This window comes from Corvus cornix, chromosome 1 (genome assembly GCF_000738735.6).
Source record: "Corvus cornix cornix isolate S_Up_H32 chromosome 1, ASM73873v5, whole genome shotgun sequence".
In the NCBI taxonomy this organism is placed as follows: domain Eukaryota; kingdom Metazoa; phylum Chordata; class Aves; order Passeriformes; family Corvidae; genus Corvus; species Corvus cornix.
The window spans coordinates 5,542,104-5,565,199 of record NC_046332.1 but is presented as its reverse complement, the minus strand read 5'-3'; the positions used below and the strand labels follow the sequence as shown (position 1 = coordinate 5,565,199).

Sequence of the window (23,096 nt, the reverse complement as noted above, 5' to 3'; positions counted from 1 at the left end):
GTTTCTAGTTGATGAGGAAGGAAATGGGAGGCCAGGAAATGTACAACTTCTCTCCCTACTTCTAGACACTGTATTGCTGATATTATCAAACATCTGAGTGGTTAATGAAAAAAAAAAAAAAACTAAAAAAAAAATCAATTTAACTGCCATGGTTTGCTGGCAATCCAGAAGTCCAAACACATGAAAAATGGATAATTAAAATTATATGCATGTGAATTTTCTGTTGCCACTCATCAATAGTGTCATAATTCTATGTGCTGAAAGAAGGACTATGTCTCCTCGATAGAGAAGGTTTATTTCATTAAATCCATATAAACAGGTAGGAAAATTGCTGTAGTGTCTAGATGAACAGGTGCACCATTAAGCCTAAGTATTGAAAATACAATTAAACAGGCAAATACAGTTCCTGACACAGTGTTTGCAATATATTAGAGTAGGCAAATACTATTTAACTACACTTAATTCCTTTAAATCACTTCCATTTTAGATACTTAGCGATAACATTTCCTAAGGTTGCAACTCATTTGATTTAAATATCTAGGCAAGATGAAATGTTCTTTAAAGGTATACAGGAAATCACCTAGATGTTGAAAGGCTTTCTCAAGAAATTGGTGCATGAGGTTCTTTATCCAGTTTCATGGAGAATAGGAGATCTTTATGAGCTTTTCTCTGGTCATAAACAGAGCTTTAGGAAAAGCAAGCAGCTGAATCTATGACTTTTGGCTGAAGTGAATAAATAAGGTAGTATGGTTGTTGTTTTTTGAAAAACTCTCCTATATATGACTGCAGCATTAGCACTAAAAGCTTCTTTATAGCCAATAAAATATAATTTCTAACCACACAAAACCAGGTCCAGAAGGAGGCATGTGGATTCCTCACTCCCTACCAACTGAATTGTTAATTCTCTAGAATCTGAAGCATGCATATAGGAATAAAAATATCCTGATTGAACAGGACACAGAATTTGAACATGCCTTTAATGTTCTGATCAAATGGCAGTAGAATTTTAAATGAAAAGCAAAGGCTTGAAACGGCAAGAACTGCTCAGAGTGACATTTTTACTGTAGTTAGAAGAAAGTTCCTGTGCTCATCAGTCTCTTGTTTTGATAGATAAGTGATCCAAATAGTGCTCTCCCAGCAGCCCCAAGCAGCATTTATGACATTCTTAAAGGCAGTTACTTTTTAGACTACCTGCTCTGAGACCACACAGATAAATACTTAATAACACAGCTTATGAAAAGTTTTCAAAGTCGATTGCTTTTCCTCTGACACACCTTTTGCTGGTTTTACATAACTGCTTTTAAAGTCCAAGTGCAGTAAACATCATCCATGGTGAACTAAGAATATAAAAAGACCTATTCCCACATATAAGCCATTGCAATCTATAACACCACTTTTATTAGCAACCTGCAATGCAGCCAACACATGGAGAGGAAGAAGCCTGAAGAAGTAACTGCTGTTATTATTATTGTTCTTATGAGCGTCTCGTACAGTTGCAGTCAAAAATCCAAATACTTCCTTCAGTTTCAGACTGGAAAATAACTTTGTCGTGCCACAGAGTCAAGGAAATTAAGAGCCCCCCGCTACCAATTTCCTAAACGGATGTCTCTCCTCAGCAATTATTCTGCAGACTCCTGTTAGCATAATACTGTCACTGACGCAGCCCAGCTTCCCTCTCAGGCATACTTCTCACCCACACAAAAACTGAAGAAAGCACACTCCCATCAGTTAAAAAAAGGTGAAAAGCACCTCTTCCCTACTCTTACATGTGAGCAAAAGAGGAGCCACAAAGACACCAACTTCTTGTAATTCAAAGACAGCTCTATATCCTCCTTCCGGGTATTCTGTAACAACAATCACGGCAGTAAAAGATGTTTAATCATATTAGGCTGGAAAAAATGCATTACTAAGTAACAATCAAACAGCTCTTATCTTAAAGCCTATTAAGGCTTACAGACCCTAAGCCTTCATCTGGCAATTGTTCAGCCAGACATAGAAAACCATGTACGAGACTGTCAGTGGCACAGGGCAAGGAACACTGGCTGGAGTGCATCTCTTTTTCCAGCTGTAAAGAAATTACTGGGAGAAAAGGACTGATAAATAATTGCCTTGTGTTCAAAGCATCTGATGAACAAACCCCCTTTTGGCTGCATTTCATTATGCAAACAGGAGGGGATGACAGAAGAAGAAAGGAGGACCTGCTGTGTCCCTGAACAACTGATAGCAGCTCCCTGAGACTTCAGCTATTCACCGCTTCAGAGACCCAAACTTCTAATCATCACTTGTCTTTGAAAAGGTTACCTCGAGCAAAGTGCAAGCATTTGACTGTGCTGACACCTGTAAATACTGAGCATTGCTATTTTCGAGTGGTTCTGCAGCACAGCTTTCTGGGGGTCACTACAGGCACTCCACACCATGGCATCTGAGCAACCTTTGATGAAATTAAATGGCTGTAATTAAACCAGCCCACACTCAGGCTGAAGGAAGAAGAAGTGGAAGCTGTAACAGATTATTTGAGTTGGATACTTTCTAGCCTAAGTGCATTTTACACCTTAATTGAATCTTTCCATCCCGGGACTGCCTGCAGAGCTGACACTTTTCAATACGTTTACATTTCAATGCATTTACGAAGCACAAATGCTGGATTGTCCATTTTACACACAGAGACACTGAAGTCATTCACTCACCAAGATCTCCTAGTACCTCATGAAACATGATTTCCTAGCAGTCACCAAGGAACAGCAGGGATCCCACCACCCTGCTTGGCACCAGCTGCTGGACATTGCAGGGCATGTGGGATCCTGGGCATGCCAGGTGGATACCAAGGTGGCAAGCAGGAGCCCTGGTACAGAAGACAGAAATCAGTTCAGGGAGGCAGGAAGGGGCGAGCATGGTTGCTTGATTTGTATTGGCCTTCCCCCGTATCCAACAAGGACCTTTCTAAAACAGTTTTGGCACCAATATCAGCTCCTAACTGAATATCAACCTCTAGCATTTAAACAGATTCGTCTGATTCACAAGCCTGAAGAGGCACATTTTGACACAGTTCTGTAAATCAGGCAGAGGCAAATCAAGAAGGGCAGCCAAGTTCTCTGAGCTGGGCAGAGGCAGCTGCTTCTGCCTGGGATTACCCACATGGACAGCAGCTCCACCACTCCTGCTGCAACATTCACACAAAGAACGTAATTCCTTCCTGCCACCCAACTCCAGCACTGCTCACTACAGGAAAAGTAATTATCTGTTAATCATCACAGAAGTCAGAAGCCAACATAAAAGCAGCAGTTATATAAAACCCCCCACACACAACAGCAGACCATGTACGGTACCCATTTATCTAAATTAAAATCTTTATCCATTTCAGCGTAATAAGGAGCATAAACATACTGATCCCATTAAATACAGCTGAAAAACATCTTACAGCAATGCTTTTCATCATAACAAAAGGTCAATCTAATGATCCTGTGCCATATTTGATGGTTCTAAGACATAGTCAAATTTTATTTGGGGAGGTTGGTTTGTTGTCGTGGTTTTTTGTTGTTTTCTGTTTGCTTGTTTTTTTCTTAGGCTTGGGGGGTTTTTTGCTTCTTTCTTCAGTGCTCTTTTGCACCTGCTTTCCACAAAATATCTTATCTCCAACTGAGATAAGAGAAACCTTCATGGTATTTAAAGGTCTGCAGCATTTTTTCCACTACTAGCTGAAAATAATAGGGAAGCAAGGACTTCAGGGCATTGGAGCATTTTTACCTCCTACAACACTACCTCGAATCACAAACTTTCTGGGAGCTCCTATACTGTCTGTTGTAGGGGGTTTTTTTCAAACTAAAATTTAGATTTGGACTTAGAATAATTGATGAATAAATGGTTATATGCTTTTGCAGTTTTCTTCCACATAGTGCTGCCTATTATCTAGCAAGTAGAGAATATTGACGATCAATATTGTGGTCAAACCAGGTCATACTGCAGTAATCAAAAGAAAATGTGTAAGTGCATAACACTGTGTTATTTCCCACACAACAAATTCAAAGATTTTAGGATAAAGTTTGCTGCATGGCCTAAATTAGGTCCTAATGGTTTTTTTTCTTTTCATTAGGAGGCATTATCAGAAACAGAGAGAACAAAGAAACCCGAGTAAACTCTTTGCAGGTGGAAAATACTGCAATTGCTTGTCTGGGTCTAAAACAATCCATCTGAATTATCAGAAAGGATAATAATCTTGCAATTGAGCTCAAGTAACAGCAGAGCCAAAAGTTATAGCTAATCGTGTTGGAACTTTTCAACCTCAAATCCCAGAGCTAAGCAAGTACAAACAGATGGAGCTTCCAAGTAAAAATACGTATAATTTCTTCGAATGTTGGCAATCTCATTCATTTTTACTGTTCCAACAGCTGGTGATCTGGCTATTTGTCTTCACTCTTTTTTGAAGCCTTAGATACTCAGGTCAAGTGATTAGAGAGAGCATCCTCCTAATGTATGCATCTATAACCACCTTTGCTTTTCTAAGAAAGCCTCTAAACCTTGGGACTAGGAGGGACAATAATGGATATATATGAACTAGTTACACCCTAAAGATCATGAATCAAGAAACAAAGAGGAAAAAGAATCACAGAACGCAATGTCAGCATTTAGTGGCCAAACATGGGAAAAATTGAAATGAGAAAAAAACCCCAAGGGATTATACGGAAGTGGGCACTTCCCTGAATCTGTTCATTGCTCCTCTCCAGAAGGGTTAACATTTTAACATTCTTCAGCTTCAAAGAGCAAGGAAGCATTTTGAACACTGAGGAAATGTAGTTTTCAATTATGACTCCTTAAAATAGAAAATACAGAAGTGATGGGAAAAAATATGATGCAATATACACATGTGCACCTACACAAGGACAAACAATGTGAGAACCTGCACTACAGTTCTCATTGCTTGTCAAGAGTACATTGATGTTAAAAAGTTAAAAGCCTTATTCCATAAGTTTCAGGAGCTTCAAAGGTTAAAATTGAAAAAGCGTTTTTGAGCAGACAGCTTTGAAGTTATAATTTGGTCTTTTCCAATCCCCTGGTAGAAAAATAGTTTTTCATGGTATAGCCCATAGAGAAATCCTGCAGTTTCCCAATGTGACAATTGGGCTGTAAGCAATCCAGGGAAATCCAGCATTTCCAACAGTGTTGCTCCCATACATAACAAACAGGCCAGATCATGCAGAAGCAAGGGCTCACCTTTGATTTTTCCAGGCCTGTTCCAGTCTCTGAAGATCAGCACTTTAACCACTTGCCTCTGTCCTTTACTCTTGCTTTTTACCATGTTATTATGTGAAAGCACATCTTACAATCTTGATGTCTCTCAGAAACGACAGGGGCCATGGAAAGCCTGCAATTGCAGAGAATCCACTGAGGTTTTCTGAACTCTCCTGCAGCAGTTCAGAGCACTGATGTTCCTTCTGTGGATCTGGGCAATGACACAGTCTGTTTAATGCTTCTCTCCACCACCAAACTAATATTTCATGTTATCATGTGCAAGTACTGTCAAACAGCTTCTTTTAAACAGTCATTGTGAAATACACTGAGATACATTGCAAGCGTGCACCAGGTTTCCAAAGAAACATTCCTATCATATAAAAACACAAAGTTCATTTTCTCAGCATAAAACTTAAGCAAAAATCACCTGCTAGGATTATTTCTTCTTTATGTTATGATTACAATCTAAATCTAAAGTTAGATTTTCACAAGCCTCTTCTGAAACTGCATAGATTTTTCTTACTCAGGAAACAAAGAGCTGAAGTGCTGCCTACAAGAATCCCTAGGACAAAGTTGTACCTAAACTTTTATACAGCGCTGAAGGCTTTAAATATAACAAAGTTTCATTTTAGAAGATCTTAGAAAGCCAACATTGATAGATTCTCAAAGGAAAAAAACCAAATCAACAGCAGAAAAAAAAAAAAAATTTGAAACTTTGGAAATACTTCCTTAGGCTATCATTTGAGATTCTTTAACTGCTTTATCAATGAGAAGTTTTGGGGATCAACTGAAGCTGGGTGATCATCTTAGACAATGATAATCTGTACTGAATTCCTGGGACAACTATAAGGTTGGTTTTCATAATTAATTCTGAGTCATCTATTTAAATTTTAAGGAGCCATTCACAGTCATCTGTGCTGTGTGTCAAGTGTCACAACTACATCTGAATTATGCAAAGGAAAAAAGTCGCGTGTGACAGTCTGTTATTTTCCTATCAGAAATGAAAATGAGTTCACAAAGCATTAGAGGGCTTAAGAGCTGATTTAGTAATCACAGCATCTACAACAAGAGACCTGGCAGGTCCAGGAAGCTTCCTAAGGAAGATAAATCCTTATTTCTGTGTTTGGACACTTTTTACACACTGTCCTGCTGCTACAAGCTTTCTGGAAAGTGTTGTACCCCTAAAAATATACCCAAGGCTGAATGTTTCCAGGAATTATTCATCAAGCTGTGATGGCAGCTGACCACAGAGACAGTTATTATCTGCCAAAATAAGATCTTGGGAGATTTTGCTGGGCTCCCAGTCCTGACCACACACAAGTCATTTCCAGACCAGCTGCCAGTCTGGGCTGGTGGCAGCTGCTCCAGTTTGCCTTCCTTTTATCCTCACTGCTGCAGACACTCACTGAGCCAAGGAAACCTGCCAGAAATCTCAGAAATCCCACACGCTGACTTCCACTGCCCCACGCGGATGTGCTACTTGATACGTCTTAGTTCTTCAAAGAAATAGCTGTATTTGTGTCATTTCAACGCAATTCAGCAGCAGTGTGGGATACAAACACATCCAAATACTAAGCAGTGGTTACTCCAGCACCCCTCCTTCCCAGCCATTCCACTTCCTTCAAGTGCTCCTCACAACCCTTCCATGTGATGTCCTCTCCCCTATCTCCACAGCTCTCCTCACCACACACTTGGATTCATAGGACTTTTCTGCCTAATACCGGTGCTTTTAAAGAGAATCACATTGCAGTGCAATAAGAAACTGAAGTAAAGAGAAAGGCATGCTCAAGAGCTGCAGAGTAGTTGGAAACTCTGAAAAGAAGGAAAGCTAAAGCCCAATCTGCACTCAAGAACTTTTGCCAGCCTAGCTGCATCCCAGATCTCAAGACGCAGATGGTTTAAACAGCCCTTGAAAAAATGGGGTTTCTGCCTTAGCATTTATGCCAATTCACTGAGTGAACATAATTCTTCTGCCTAAAATATTCAGTTGTGTCAATGCTAGGATTTAAATCCCTAAAAAAAAAATAAGTAAAACCAAACAAACAAACAGGGAAAAAGAAAGAAAAAAACCAAACCAAAACAAAAACACCACACAACTGGAAAAGCACACGAAAGTAGCAAATGAGGACTTCCTGGTTATCCTGTGGTGCTAATGGAAAATCTGATCAGCTACCTGTCCACATTAATGCTCTGCCTCCATGCAGGAGAAAGCAGTAACAAGAATAGTTGTCTGTATTGTATTACCAACACTGTGGCACCCTGTGCAGAGTATAGCAAAAACCATGTCCTCTTCAGTATAAACCTATGTCAGAAGGCACAGAATCTGAATCTTAGAAAGACAGCCCCCAGCCTAAGTGTACAAGTCATCAAGGCAAGTGGAAGTCATCACAGCAAGGCAGGCTGGCATCCTCTGGCAGAAAAGCATTGTCTGAAAAAAAAAACAAACATTCCTCCACAACAAAATCCTGTGCTGTGGATGCATCACTTTGAGGAACCTTTCTACAAATTCTTCCTGCTTTTCTGGCAGCTTTCCTTTCTGTCTTTCCCGTGGAGACTGGGCAAAAAAAAACCATTCTGAGTTCTACTTCCTTTAAAAGGTTGATGCTCTTAATATCCCACCCTCTTCCAAAATCATCAGCTTTAAGGACTGTTTTGTTTGTTTTGCTTGAAGCACTTCTTGGCCAGGGCTACATGCACATCATTCAGGGGAAATAGCCTGAATTGTCTCAGTTAGTCCTGATAAAGGAAATGTTACAGAAGTGCTGTTTAACAAAATCCAGTGCAGAGCTTACATCTGGTAGGGTTATCCCATACCATACAGATAGTAAGATCAACGGAAAAAGACCTTCAGCCTCTAAGATGATCAGGTGAGGATTAGAACAAAGACAAATGACACAGGGAAATATGTGGTAAGACAAATATTATCTAAAATAGCATCAGTCTCCAAAAACTAGTCAGAGATGAGATTAAAGATTAAGTGAATTTTGCCATCTTGCTTAATTGTAAGTAATTAGCCACAGACTTGTGCTGTTCTTGTGCCACACAGAATCCCAGAGGAGGAGCATGGGGACGCGTTGCCTTCACTCCTCTTCCACCAAACTCTTCTGAGACGAATTCTCCCTCAAAAGTTGTCCTGGTGATCACACAGCAGAGAAATAATTCCCCAGCTGTTGGACATGCATATAGTTTGAAAATTATGTTTTCTTACAATATAGATTTAAATAGAGATCATTTCCAGGCACACATTTGAAAATACTGATTGTTTTGTTGCTGAACCTCCTTGTAAAATGGTTTCAGAGGGAGGCCTGTCAGTGAAGGAGGTTTGTGACTTACAGCTGCGCACACAATTGTTTTCAGAGGGCTGTCAAAGAACACATGGCCTCAAATTATAAGGATAAGTGGGAAGTGGGAGAAGCAAGGTTGCATTTTATGAGGGTTCAAGCGAACTAAAACTACCTCTCAACCTCCTTACTCCAGCACTGCGTTGTGATTCCCATGGGTTCCTTACCCAAAAAGGCAGTATTTTGGAACACAGGCAAAGCCATTGTGCATTTTCAACCCTGTGTACAAATTTAGTTGATAACAATGAAAACAAGCCACTCCTCCCTAGTAAGAAACTAGTGGTGCAAACCAGATTAAAAAAATGGGTGATTAGTCACTTCTTTGATTCACTGCCAATCCAAAAAAAAAAAAAAAGAAAAAAAGAAAAACACTTTCAGATAAAAACAAAGAGGAACCCCGCTTTTTCTTCACCAGGACTAAAATAAAAATTTTAAACATCTTTTCCTAATACATAAAATTTTTGGTTGAATGGAACATTTCAGGCCATGTTAGATCCAAACTAAACAAAGAATGGATGCCAAAGAGTAAGGGGATAGGAAGTGGGTGGCCCACTTATGATAGGGAGGGCTCAAGTTCAGATCCCAACCACAAGTCCAAGGGGATATGTGCCTCTAAGAACAGGATGGTGACCACATGTTTACATGGGGTTTTGTCTGTATGGAACACTGGCCATTGTGATAGTGCCATTCTGCTCAGCGTGGAGCTCGCACTGCAGGATGGGGTGCTCAGACTCTATTTCTCACATATATTTATTTATTGACACAGCTATGAACACCATCAGCAGAGAGGACTGCAGGAAGCAGCTCCCATGGGCACTATTGTCCAGGACCTGATCCTCTGGAGCTCTTCCACAACATGTACAACACAACAGACAACTAGCCAGGCCATTATTCTGAGAGGTCTGGACCAGGGATTCAGGCCAGCCTCAAATAAGAGAGGAAACCAAATCCCTTCAGCTAGTGAATCATAAAAACAAATCAGTGTCGTCTCTTCTGCAGAATTATGAATAGGGGAACGAAATTTTCTCTCTCCAGCCAAAAATGATCAAATCATAACAGGTTCACTCTGTGACCACCCAAGAACTGAAGCTGGATTTGGTAGTCATGTGTTATATAAGCAAGTCCATCATCCTGCGTTCTTGCCGCTTCTCCTTCCCTTCCTCCCAGAAGCTGGCTTGCCTCCCCCCCACACCCCTCAGCTAGATTAAAACAGATGGCTGAGGGACATGCAATAAGGAGCAAACATGGGCGAGTGACTAATTTTCCAAAAGGAGACAGAAAGCCAAACCTTAGCTTCAACATTAGAAGCAGCAAGGAATGCATAATTACCCTCTGAACATCACATTCTTCCACATAAGCAGATGCAGTGGTTGCTACAGATAGGATGACAACAAGCAGGGAAGGGATCCTCCTGACAAGCAGCCTGGGACTACACTGCAGTCCTAGAGACACAAGCAGAGAGCATGGCAAAGGAATCACAGCCTAATCCTACCCATGCAGCAATCCTGCTCCTCAGAGAGGCTTGGCTGAGAGCTCTGCTCATGGTTACCCAGCTGAGCTTAAAGCCCAAGGGGCATCTTCCCAGCTGCAGTGACACCTTTGAAATACCAGAGGCAAGGAGGAGCTGCCCTGCTGTGACAGAGGCATGGGAATCTCTGTTCTGTGAGGGTGTCATGTTTGGGCTTGAGGAGTCTGGTATTTTGCAGATGGGAGAACATGGAGTGCTTGGTAATGCTCATGAAGTAAAGAAGCAAGGACCAAAGCCTCCTGCAGGGAGATGTGTCAGAGGAGTTTGTACAGTAGGGAAGCATGCAGGTGAGTTAAATACACCAGGAAGATGAGGACAGAGCTATTCCAGTGCCCCTCTTTTACCAGAGAGCACTGTCTTCATTCCAACCTTGCTGGAGTTGGCGCTTGCATCTCTCTTGCTGGCATCCAGTGGCAGAGGGCAAATTCCCCTTCCCTGGCAGCTCGAGCAAGGCTTCAGACTTTGCATTTCAGCTGCTTCAGTGGAAGCACTACCTACTTCTTTTGCTCCAGCAGCAATAACATGACAGAGCAGACATTTGGGGCGGTAATTTTCAGGGCTAAGTCTATCAGACTTTGTCACTTCAGCCATTTGGAGTTATTTCTGCTGGCTGAAATAATTTAAAGAGACATCCAGAAAATTAAAGCAAGCATAACCTTTGTTGTGTCTGACACAAAGCACACTGCAGCACATCATTTTGCCAACAGAAGGACTTTTAAGACTGTAGCACAGCTAAGAAATCACGAAATCCAGGGTCAAGGCACAGAAGTGGACTTTCCTTTGCCATTCTGTAAGAAATCAAAGTGCCTGTGCTCAGACCTGGAGGTACCTATTCTCCAGGACTCAGATTTGTTTCCTTCATGTCTCATATTGATATTCAGGGCATGCTGCAAAGCATATTTATTTGCCCATGCTTCTTCTGAGACACGCTTGGGAGACAGAATTCCACATTATCTTTAGTTGATATTAGTTCAATTGATTTATCTATAATTTTTTAGGTATTTGTCACCTGTGTTTCTAGGTCTGTTGTGACCTTTTACAAGTGGAAATTATAAATAACTCCAGTTTGTGCAGACTCATACAGCAAAACCTAAACAGCTTTTAAGATAATTCCTCCAGTTGCTGATACATTTCAGGTCCAGAATGTGCTCAGTCTCATGGACTGGACAGCATCACCCAAACAGGGAATCCAAAGCATTACTTCAGCATGCATATTCAAATATTTGCTGACAGATTAAGAACTGGAAATAACTCTACCTCTAAGTTAAGTTGCAGATATGGGGGGGGAAAAAAGGCGAAAAAAAAGGTTTTAAGCATGCAGAAATGCAGACTGGGTATGGAGAGTTGGCAACCTTGTAATTTCTGCTTCTCACTTCAGTCTGCTGACAGACATCCACTTTGCATTCCAGGAAAGGCAGGTTTGCTGCAGCAGCCTTCAGCTGGCAAGGAACTTCTCTTACAAACCTTCCCTGCCTTGTCCCAGGGATGCACTGTGGCTTTGGGAGCCTTAGCAAGAGTTATGGGGAGGAAAGAATTTAAGGACACCAAGAATCAAGTGAAAGTGTCCCTCTACCCTCCCTCCTCTATTGGGATGCCAGGGCTCGAGCTCAAAGTACATGTCCCCTATCAGATCCAAGTACAAGCTCGTCTTTCTTAAATGGATTTTTTTAATCCAAAGGAGCAATATTTCCCTCTACTCACACTTAATACGATGGATCAAGATAATTGTCATTAGTACATCACCTGGTTAGTATCTAAACACACACAGTCACATTAGGAAGGATTTTTACAAGCATATTATAAAGCCCTATAAAAATTTTAAATCTCAAACAAAGCTGGCACTACTATCCTTGTGTGGTTATTTTAGCCTTATCTTCAGTGAGGATCTGGTTGGCCTATACAGAAACAGGTGATAAAAACAAAATAGCTGAAAACAAGTGTAGTCTTCCCTTTAATCAGGAAAAGAAGTTTGTAGGATCAGTTTGCACAGAACGAGAAAGCTGGGCCTTTCCAACTGGCTTGCAGGTCAGGGTGGCCAAGAGAGCAAGGGATTCCTGCTGGCAAGTGACGTGTTTCATTCCAAAGCCAGCTGAAGCCTGGTGGAAGGTGGAAAAGCAGGAGCTTTCTCTGCCCCTGGCACAACTTTGTGTTTACTTAAAGCACAAAGGCTGCCTGTAGCAGTTTAAATACCCTAAATTCAATCCCTGGCTCATTTTGCTGTCTGACTACTGTCACTGTTTTTTAATTAAGACACATTTTGCTAATGAACCCACGTGGAAAAGAAGCAAACACCTTCTCCCGCCCCTCCCAGTACACTCAGAAAACTTGTATTTGAAGGCAGTACTTCAACCCTAATCAGCAAGTTTTCTCCCTGCCAATGCTTAAAACAATATTAAAAAGAAGATACAGGCCCAAAACTCAAGAGCTGTACATTTCTAGTCATTCAGTCTACACTCGGAATCCCTATCATTGCTGTTTTGTAAATCTTAGTCACAAACGGGTGGTTATGGACGTAATAACACACACACATGCTCGGGAAAAACTGAAACACTGACAACATCCATTTTCTTTGAGTGGCCACTAGATAAATTCAGTGTTTACTTTTGAATTTTCACCCATGCCTTCTAAACACGATCAGTAGGATGATATATCTGTGTGTTTACAGACAAGGAAGTACTTACATTCAGGTCACCCTAACAAGCCAAATCTGGAAGGGAAGAAAAAAAGATTTGTAGAAGTGGTTCGTTCCTCAAAAATAATATTATTCCTGTGTCCAAGATAAGAGGCATGCTATCTTAGGTGAACAGCAGCTTCCTTTATTTACAGAGCTCTCCTTCAACAATCATAAATAAAAATAAATAAATAATGAATAAAGTAAAAGACACCATTTCCACCAGTCTTAAATTCAGGACAATGTAATGCAATCAAAATTTCAAGTCTTTCCAGAGTTTTCCAACAACAGCTGAGTATTGAAAAGGTAATAATAAAAGACAACACTTCCATCTGCAGCAAGAGCAACTGCCATGGAATTTGAGTTATCAGTGATAAGCTGATAGATTCTACAAGAGCGGCACTGAGCTGCCAGCTCCATAAAAGTAGCCTTACAAACATCTGGACTGGAATAATTCTTCTGAAAATAGTTGCATGCTTAAAATAGTCACCACTAAACCCATTCCACAAGAGATAAATCATGCTGCCAAGAGAAAGCAATAAAAAACAATCTAGGGTTCCAGGGAATTACTTGTTTTACAGTGAATTAGCAGAAGCACTGTAATGAATTTGCTCAAAAATGGACTAGGAAAGGCTAAAGCAGAGGGGCAGAGGCCAGCTCTCCTGCATCCTAATCCGGTGCACTGTTTACAGGACCATCCTTCATACTCCTAAAAGTGGGTTGGTCACTTGCTGAGGACAGAAGCCAGTGATGGCAACTGACTGCACTGAGTTCCACTTAAGAAAAAAATCCAGAATTAGGTCATTCTGGCCATCATCAAAAGAGAGTGAAGCAGCAGTCCTTAAATACTGCCAACACTTCAACTCCACGTATTTATAAAATTATCTTTTTCATTAATGATCACGCAGTAAAGTTGCACGAATTCCCACCAGTTAAAAAAGGATTCCCAGCCCACTTGACCAGGAAAGCCACCAAATTTTGTGACTGGCAGTCCCAAGCAGCACAGCCCTCTGCATGACTCTGCCTCCACACAGAGAGGCCTAATCACTGCACATGGCAAGCCAGCACATTTCTGCCACTGTGCTTCTTATGAAGAGCCTCCAAACCACAGCAGCAGAAGGAAACTATTTATTCCTACACACCAGTTTCACAAGTCTACCTATACTATCTTCCTTACTCCACGGTCTCCAACTGAAGAATCTTTCAAAAGCAATTAATCAGCTTTCATTAGCTCTAAATTGCTTTTTGCTTGCTTGTGTGCAATTAAGAACTAATATCCAAGGAGTTAGACATTTATAAGGTGATTAACCATAATGAGTAACTGTTTTAAAGTATGGTCAACTGCTGAATATCAACAGATATCTTAGATTTTCCCAATAAAATTTTTTCCCCCATGTATTTGTACAAGCTGGCAAAAGAAGATTTATTTAGCAGAGGTTGAACACTCACCAGATAATAGTATATGTGTCTACTCTTTCCCTAGAAGGCAGCTAGCTATAGACAAAAATATCTGCAAATTAGCAATTAGTGTGGATTCAGAAGGTTTTAAGGTGACACTGACATGATGAAAAATCTATTTTTATGTGTGTAAAGTATATTTCAAGTTCAGACAAAGGAACACAGAAGGCACACACATATTGTGATCAGCTCATGTACAAGACAAGAATCTGCACAGCATTTGCAAATATCACCACATAAAATACATTTCCTCTCCTTGTGCTTCTGTTCAATTAAATGTTGGTCAACCAGTGCTAAAAACATTTTTGAGCAGTCAGTAGCATATTAAGCACTGCCCAGGTTAGAATATCAAACCAAATGAGTGAGCTGGGTCCAAGGTTATAAACAGTAAATGAAATTCTTTTTTCCACCACTCCAGCATAATATCAAAAAGCTTTAGTTATGTTAATGAGACCAAATTTCTGAAAGAAAAATTATTCACTTGTTTCACATATTTCCCTGCATGTGGCATCCAATGTAACACAAGTGCAACTCACTCACTACACTCAAAAATCTGTCAGAGAAAACCCCACTTAGGTGTTCATCAAGTAGATCTCACACAAGAACTTGCAGGTCAACACTCACAAGAGCATGAAACCTCATTCTCCTTAGAGTAGAGCTTGTCACTCACAGTAAAAGCTGGAAGCTCCAATTCAGCTGCAGTCTGCAGGGTACTCAGAAACGCTTCTTGATAAGAAAGTATCCCCAGAACACAACCAAGGACTTATTTCAGCAGTATTTCCCTGCATTTTCCTTCCTGCAGAGCCATAGGAGGAGTTAAGCTGTTTTCATGGAGAGTCATTAGCAGAACAAGTAGCATCCAAGTTTTCTGCAGTTTTCTTCAGCAGCAACCCCAGAACAGCAAAACTTGAGGAAAAGTAGAGGTGTTCTCAGGACTCTAACCTATGTACAGGACTTCGATTAGAAAATAAGTGAACCATTTGAAGCTTTAAAACATATTTATCTGCTTCATTTTGGAGCTGTATAAGAGAAAACCCTGAAATGACACTTTCATCATGCAATTTTTTTCTTCTCCTGTTTTTACGGCAATGTTTCACATTTCTATTTTCTCTTCAAAATTATGTCCCAGTTAAGAAATCCCATATTTATCTAATACATGAGGAATGAGTCAGTTATTGATGGAGGAAAATGAGTTTATATGAGAAAATAAGCATTATGCCTGCTGGATTAATGTTTTCAACAGTCATTACATTGCTTAGTGGAGCAGAGAGCATGAGCCTAAAAGCAGTATTAGTACCTACTTTAGGATGAAGTTGTTCACATTTAACCAGTTTCAGGACTCCTCTAAAAACCATTCAGAGTAAGTATTTTTAGCTGGAGGGGAAGTAAGTATTTTTAGCCACTCGAGGAACCAGGCTGGAAGTGCTGAAGAGCAGTGTCCTCTCAGGCTCCACAGCACACTCCTCTCTCCCCTGCCATGCAAACATGCCCTTCTCAACAGCGTGGCCATGGAGAAAAAGGAGGCCCCTGTTCCAGACACAGAGCATCCCACATAGGGCTAGCCAGGAAAATCTGTTTGGAGCCAGAATACTTTCTAATAAGTCTGAAGTTCTTGTAAGCTTGGGGCCTGCAGTCTTTCAAGATGACAAAAATCAAGGGGGTACTATCTGAATGTTTTTACTTTTCCAACAGGTAACTGCTACGGGTAAAGATCATCTTTAAAAGGGAACATGGATTTAATAAACTCAACTGAACAAAACAGTACATCAGAAGAACCTTTCAAATGGGCAACATCCAAGATTCTCATTTCCATTACTCTGTCTGTGCTTGCTCTAATGACAACGGCCATCAATTCTCTTGTGATGACTGCAATAATTGTGACAAGAAAGCTCCACCACCCCGCCAACTATCTAATCTGCTCTCTTGCAGTGACTGACTTCCTTGTGGCAGTCCTGGTGATGCCCTTCAGCATTGTCTACATTGTAGAGGAGACCTGGATCATGGGGCAGGTGGTGTGTGACATTTGGCTGAGCGTGGACATCACGTGCTGCACTTGTTCCATCTTGCATCTCTCCGCCATTGCTTTGGACCGGTACAGAGCGATCACGGATGCCGTGGAATATGCCCGGAAAAGGACACCTAAGCACGCTGGCATCATGATAGCAGTTGTGTGGATCATATCTATTTTTATCTCCATGCCGCCTTTGTTCTGGAGGCACCAGACAACCAGCAGGGAGGACGAATGCATCATCAAGCACGACCACATTGTTTTCACCATTTACTCCACGTTTGGCGCCTTCTACATCCCTCTGGCCTTGATCCTGATCCTTTACTACAAGATCTACAAAGCAGCAAAGACATTTCACAGGAGAAGCATCAGCCGGATCGTGAGGGAGGAGGGGGTGAATGGACAAGTCCTTTTGGATGCAGGTGAAAGAAGCACCAAGTCAGCTTCAATGCCCAGCACAACGGAGAAGACTTCAGATCCCCTGGTGAACTCTGATAAAATCAACATCACCCTACGAAGCCCCAGGTCTGAATCTAAGCACGAGAAGTCCTGGAAAAAACAGAGAATCTCCAGCACAAGAGAGCGAAAGGCAGCAACGACGCTGGGTTTGATCTTGGGGGCATTTGTGATCTGCTGGCTCCCATTTTTTGTAAAGGAAGTAGTTGTTAATACCTGTGAAACATGTCACATCTCAGAAGACATGTCTAATTTCCTAGCATGGCTGGGATATATAAACTCCCTTGTTAACCCTTTAATCTACACAATCTTTAATGAAGATTTCAAGAAAGCCTTCCAGAAGCTTGTACGGTGCGGGCAATAACTTTAAGAGCTTTTGTTCGTACAAGGAGAACATAGTCATTGTTTTTTAACCTGTATAAATTTATATAACTGAGATGACATTTGTTGTATTTAAGGCAAAGCACCAGGACACTGCCATTTACATTACAATGACTTTTTTTGTATAGGTAATATTGGGAGCATTAATTGCCCAAGTTTTAAAGAGATGGATCATCTGGGTTTGGTTTTGCTCTAGAAAAAGAGGTAGCATATTGTGGCTCTGATCCAGTTGGGATTTGCAGAGCTGCCTAGCTTGAAGCGTTACATTAAATATGAAGGAAATATACACTTGAAGCAGACAAAGAAACAAAACTTTTTTTAAAGTAACCCTCAGTCATCAATGAAATGTTAAGTAAAACAAACATGTTTTAAACCCTACTGATATAAGATAGAAAATATACCATGGAATGACAACATGATTTTAACAGTCTGGCACAGGCCTGCAGCATAGAGCCAAGCCATTCACAGCCACGGGTAGTAGTTTTAAATATATCTACCATCATCCTATGCCGATCAGCTGAGTGAGCTTCTGTCCTGCCTTGTCCCATGGATGGACATCCCTGGGTAACACAGCACCCCAGCAGCAGGCAAGTGGCTCTCATGGATTACCAGTTTCAGAGCAAACCAGTGTCGGGAGCCCTCTGACACTGCACACCCACAACAGATGTGAGCATAACCCCAAGGGAAACAGCCAAACATCTGGGGCACCTCCAGTGAGCTGGGTACACAGAGTGCCCAGTGCTCCGAGACACCGCTTCTGTGGGCACTGGGGAGGGAAGGCTCATAAAGAGCAGCTGGTTCTCCTCATGGAGATATTAGAAGGGAGAGAAGCATGAGAACTCCTTTCTCCATGTCCTCACACCTGGCCAGGCACGGAGCCTGTGACTTGCAGCACCAAACCCAGCCACAACTCATGCCGGGGCCGAGCACTGCTGACAGAGGGTGACTTAGTGAGGTTTGAAGAACTGTGGCTGACAGCTCCAGCTTAGCATGCTTAGCCCTCCATCCTCAGTTGCCTGATGCTCTCTGAGCCTTTTCTCGACTGCCCTGAGCACTGGGGTTGTGCTCCCTCTTTCCAAGCAAGTGAGAAAACACCACAGTGCTGGCAGGATGGGTCTCTAGAAAAGGCTGTGCAGCACCTTCTGCAGCAAGGGTGGAGGGAGTGACCTCAGTATGCATTGCACACCTGGGCAGGGGATCTTGTGGGATGCTCACTGGGAAGCTCACCTCTAAATTCCTCCTTCCCCCAGAGCATCCATGCATATTCCCATTCCCAGCAGAGTTAAAAAGGCATTACAGGAACTCCTGCCAGCCCTGACTAACTTATTTAGTCAAAGATAACCTCTATGAACAAATCCCTTCCAAGGCCTCAAAGACAGCACCTTGGTCAATCCTGATTGACAAGCTCTAGCTGCCAAGCCATGGAGTTAAGAGCCACACCAAAGCCCAGGGACAGGTTTTGCAGTTTTCAGGACAAACAGATTCAGGCTATGTCACTAAGAGCCCAGCTTCAAATTCTTTGTCAGACATTCAGTGCTGCCTCTGAGGAATAGGGACTTGAGGCTCCTTACAGGGACTACAAACCCCACTGTCGGCAGCAGCAATCCCCTGCAAAGGTGCTCCAGTTTGGAACCTGGGCCACCAGCTTAGGAACACCACAAAGGAACAGAGACATGACAGCACCATGCTCACCCTTAGCTGGGAAAAGGTGTCACTGGCCCTTGCAGTTGTTCTTCCAAGAGACTTTCAGTGGTTTGCATTAGACAAAAAAGAAAAATCACCAGTAAAAAAAATCATCACTGTTGTTTCTCTCTCCCCCTCTCCCTCTTTTCTATTACAAACTCAAAAGTTTGTAATAATTTTTGTATTTTGCTCACTGGCTACCAGCTGACGCAGCTGTCAAAAGGGTTTCCTGCAAGACGACAAGGTTTGAAACTTGAGATATTGAACAAATTTGTTTCTGTCACTTGCAACATACTCTATTCTGCTTTCACATCAAGGTCCAGATGAAATGCTATTCAGAACTACCAGAAACAGTGCATTTGCTTTGCCATGGATTTTAACACAGCCAGGAATCTAATGGAAAACTCACTTGTCATACCATGGAGATCTAGCACAGCAGTGGCACAGCTAAATTTCGAAGATACTAGGATGTGACAGAGTGGAATTGGCTCATGCTCAGTGCAAGCCAGCACACTTTATTACCATTGCAGTCAGAGCACAGCCTCTGCAGCCCCTGTGACCTCAGCAATGCCTGCATTATGCTGAAAGAAAAAAATCGCTCTAAGCATCAGCTGTGCTCCGCTGTCTCCAGAAAGAGCCATGAAATTTAGCCTTCTAAAAGGATTAGCAGATTAGCAGGAGGCAGCACACTAAAACATTCAATCTTGAAGACCTCTGTTTCCCACATTTACTGAGTCATAACACTGGGTATCTGGGGGAATCCATTCCTCTCCCCCTGCCTCTCCCTTTATGGCTGCTGGAGTACAGACTATATTGTTTATCCTCTTACTCGTAAGATGTTTGACAATATCTTGTGAAATCAAATTGGAAGGAAAAATAGGGGCTGCTTTCCAGGAGAAAAGATACTTAAAATACTCATTTAAATAATAATGGGTGAAGCTCAAAGAAGGAACCATATGTAGATAAACAGAAAATAGCTGTCATTTATGCACTATTAACAGTATTATACTCTGAAACTAATTAAGCTGCTAAACATTTCTCAAGATGCAGGGTGGTTTCTTTTGTATTGTTTTCACTGAGCTGTATCTGCTCGCCCTTCAACACAGTGGTGGGAGAGGCAACTACAAGAAATCTGATCAAACAAGTGGGCAGTTATTCCATTAAAAGCACTTGCGGCTTGTGGACTATCATTTCTTGGTGTCTGACTGCGACTCATCACTCGTCCCCTTACAGAACTCACTGTGCCAAACACCTCCCCACACAGCACCACACAGTATCATTTCATCTCTAGCATTTATCCATGCATGTGATGTGTCCAAAAAAAAAAAAAACAAAACATTAATTCTCCTTTCAAAATGCGTAAAGGTTAAGACATCTGCAGGATGCTGCTTTCCCTCCCCATGAAGCATCCACTGGACCTTAGCACCAGGTTCAAGGAGCATGACAGAACACGATTTTAAGCACTGGAGCTAAGATTTTTTTTGCAAGTAGCTGTGTGCCCTGTGAGAGTTCAGTCTCAGCAAAGAGAAAAAAATGTGTCTGGTTTCCCACCTCTGTCAGAAGACTCTGTGTGTATTTCAGGGACAGGGTTTACATCTCCTCCCGAGTTTGCACAGAGCTTCCCGGGTCGCTATCCCTGCTGCAGCTGCCCTCCCTGTTGCTGGTCACTGCCCACCCATCAGTTCAGATTTCTTCCAACACCCAGAGAACTGGATTTGGAGCAGCTGACCCACTCCCACTTCAGCTTTCACAGAGAATGGTTCCTGAAGCAGCTGTGAACACGATATCCAGTGCAGGTGGATGGTTTTTACTAACAACAAGCAGTTAGATACACCTCGTTATCCTGTACTCATTTATTTGCCTTTCCTCCCTGCCAGATGCTTTATTGGTGTCCTTTCCTCCTGAGGATGGCATATCCCTACAAAGAGCTTGGGGACACAAAAATACATTTGTTTTAGTGATGCAGTCACACTTGTTAACGCATGACTGTACCACCCAGAAACACCCACCTCATCCAAATGCGCTTTTGGCAGCCACTGTCTTCAGCTGCTGCCTGATTGTTCTCGGTGCTGGGGAGGTACACGGAAATAGCTCTGTGCCAAATTGTTTTCTCCAGTAGTTACAAACTCAGCACATTATTTCTAGGCAAGTACACATTACTACTCGACCTTTGCATGTCAGATTCCCCTTGCAGAAGAGAAACAGAAAATCATTGCTGTAGCCTCTGCAAAAAAAAAGGGGAAAAAAGGGCTTTTTGGAGCTCTGCACACCAAAGAGTGAATCCTACAGGAAAGTGAGAGGAAACTCTTGTGGCAGCCCTGTAAAGATTAAGAAGAACCCTAACACTTGTGTCAGTCCTACTACAGGGACAGTACTCCAGATAGAAGAACCGCTAAAAATCCCCAGCAAGATGTTGATATCTCCTCCCCTGTGAAATCCTGAAATTAATTGAACTGATTATTTTTTTCAGATTTTTCATTGTCTTCTGGAGAACCAGGGTCAAATTTCCTATTTCCCTCCTCGACCAGGAAAGCTAAGCCTCTAAAAGAAACATAAATGGTTTTTTGATCTAGTGTTTGTAGCCATCATAAAGTAACTCAAAAAAATTAAAGCTTTGATGACACTGATTTTGGCTAAGAGGAAAGATTACAGAGACCAGAACAAACAGAAGTCAGCAGCAAGGGCTGTGAACAGACAAGGTTACCAACCAAATTCAAAACAGCCTTTCTGGTGTCAACTCCCCCACATATAATGGACACAGTGACTGAAAGCAACCTTATATCCTCACTTTGTATCCTAACTTACTAAAATATGAGTTTCATATTTTAGTAAGTGGTTTACATGTATGTGGTTTACTTCACATTCAAGAGAGTTACTTCTTAAGAAAGAACTCTGCAACTCAGGAACATTTCAGAAGGGAATATTTTCAGGCAAGGAAAAAGTACTGTGTTTCATTAGTCAAAGTACATTAGTACAATTATGAATTAAATAACCTGATTGGGGCAGTGTAAAGTCAGAGAGGCTGCTTATCAAATGCCATTGCTTTTTATCCACTAATTGCTCAAATCAAGTGTATCTACTCTTGTTTATGATATAATACTATTATTTATATTATATATAATACAAGCCTAAAATTATTTAAAATACAGTTTTGAAGGTATTCATTGCTATACACCAGATGGGCAGCACTAATAAAAATTAGCCTCTCTTTCCACTTTAAAGCAAAATACCTCCTATACATGCATGATATTTTTCCCCCACTAAATTAAGCCTTTCCCTTTCTTGTACACCCATTCATTTGAAACTCAGTGTATTTCATGGTTTGGGTTTAAAGATGAAAAACATGTTTAACACCACAAAAAGCGCTAACTGCTACGGTAATGCTAGAAGAGCGATTAATCTTCTCACTTTCGGTTTAGATCATGACTGGTGGTAGACATTTAATGCAATAGCTGGTTCTGTGCTGGCAGCACTCCAAGATGCAAAAGCTGTGGCTAATTTGTATGACAGCAAGCGTCTGCTAAGCAACTCACTCTTGGCTAAGCCTGGTTTCCCATCTCTCACAGTACAAAGCTGCACGAAATAGTCCACAGCCAGGAAATAAGGAGTCAGCTAGTTTGCACTCCAGTTGTTTCTGGTCTGGCAGTCACTAGAAGGTGGTTGCCCTATAAACACACACCTCTAACCAGCAGCAGCAAAGCTGTGCCTGTATCCACAGCAAAAAAGAAATCTTTCACATTCATCGATTACTTTGGAGGCAGCCTGAACTGACTCATGGCCAGGTGGACTCAACACAGAGCAGCACTGTTCCCCAGCCAGACACAAAAAGAGATCCCTTCAAGGAGGATGCCAGTGATTAGCAAATCAGTGTTGCATTACCTCAACAGCTCTGGTCAATACAGGGCTTGCATTCCCTGTCATCAAAAAGTTCATCTCTGAAGCTTGAGGTGATCCATCACCTTAGGTATATGTAAAAATACTGGAATTTAAGGTAAGAAAAATTCAAGCTAAGTGTTTCCAGGTTGGGGATTTGTCTTCCACATCTACTTTGACAGACAGTAAACTGCGATAATTTGGAACACAAAACAGTTTCCCAAGCCAGATATATCTACAACAGGTAAGCATGGCTTTATTTTTCACACACATAAATCTAAGTTATGTTACTATTGGACTGTTTCTAACCCCCTTCATTGATGGCCTTCTGCATTTTGGCAAGTATTTCTCTCATCTGATTTTCAAAGTTAGTAAGAAATACTAATTAATTAATTATCTCAGGTAGGTCTTCTCTCATTTTCACAGTTAGAAAACCAAAAGCTAAGGGAAATAGGCAGCCAGCACCTCATC

The 23,096-nt window shown here is 41.5% G+C and overlaps 1 protein-coding gene across 2 annotated transcripts in view; it reads left to right on the top strand.

The window, feature by feature from the left end:
• Window positions 1–19,942, top strand: part of HTR1F (5-hydroxytryptamine receptor 1F) — a 105,359-nt gene extending 85,417 nt beyond the window's left edge. For both annotated transcript variants that reach the window (XM_010399496.4, XM_010399497.4), the window contains one exon: window positions 15,917–19,942. In XM_010399496.4, coding sequence (XP_010397798.1) covers window positions 15,955–17,052 — 1,098 coding nt within the window. In that variant the 5' untranslated portion in view covers window positions 15,917–15,954 and the 3' untranslated portion in view covers window positions 17,053–19,942. The remainder of the gene's footprint in view (window positions 1–15,916) is intronic.
• Window positions 19,943–23,096: the final 3,154 nt, after the last annotated feature.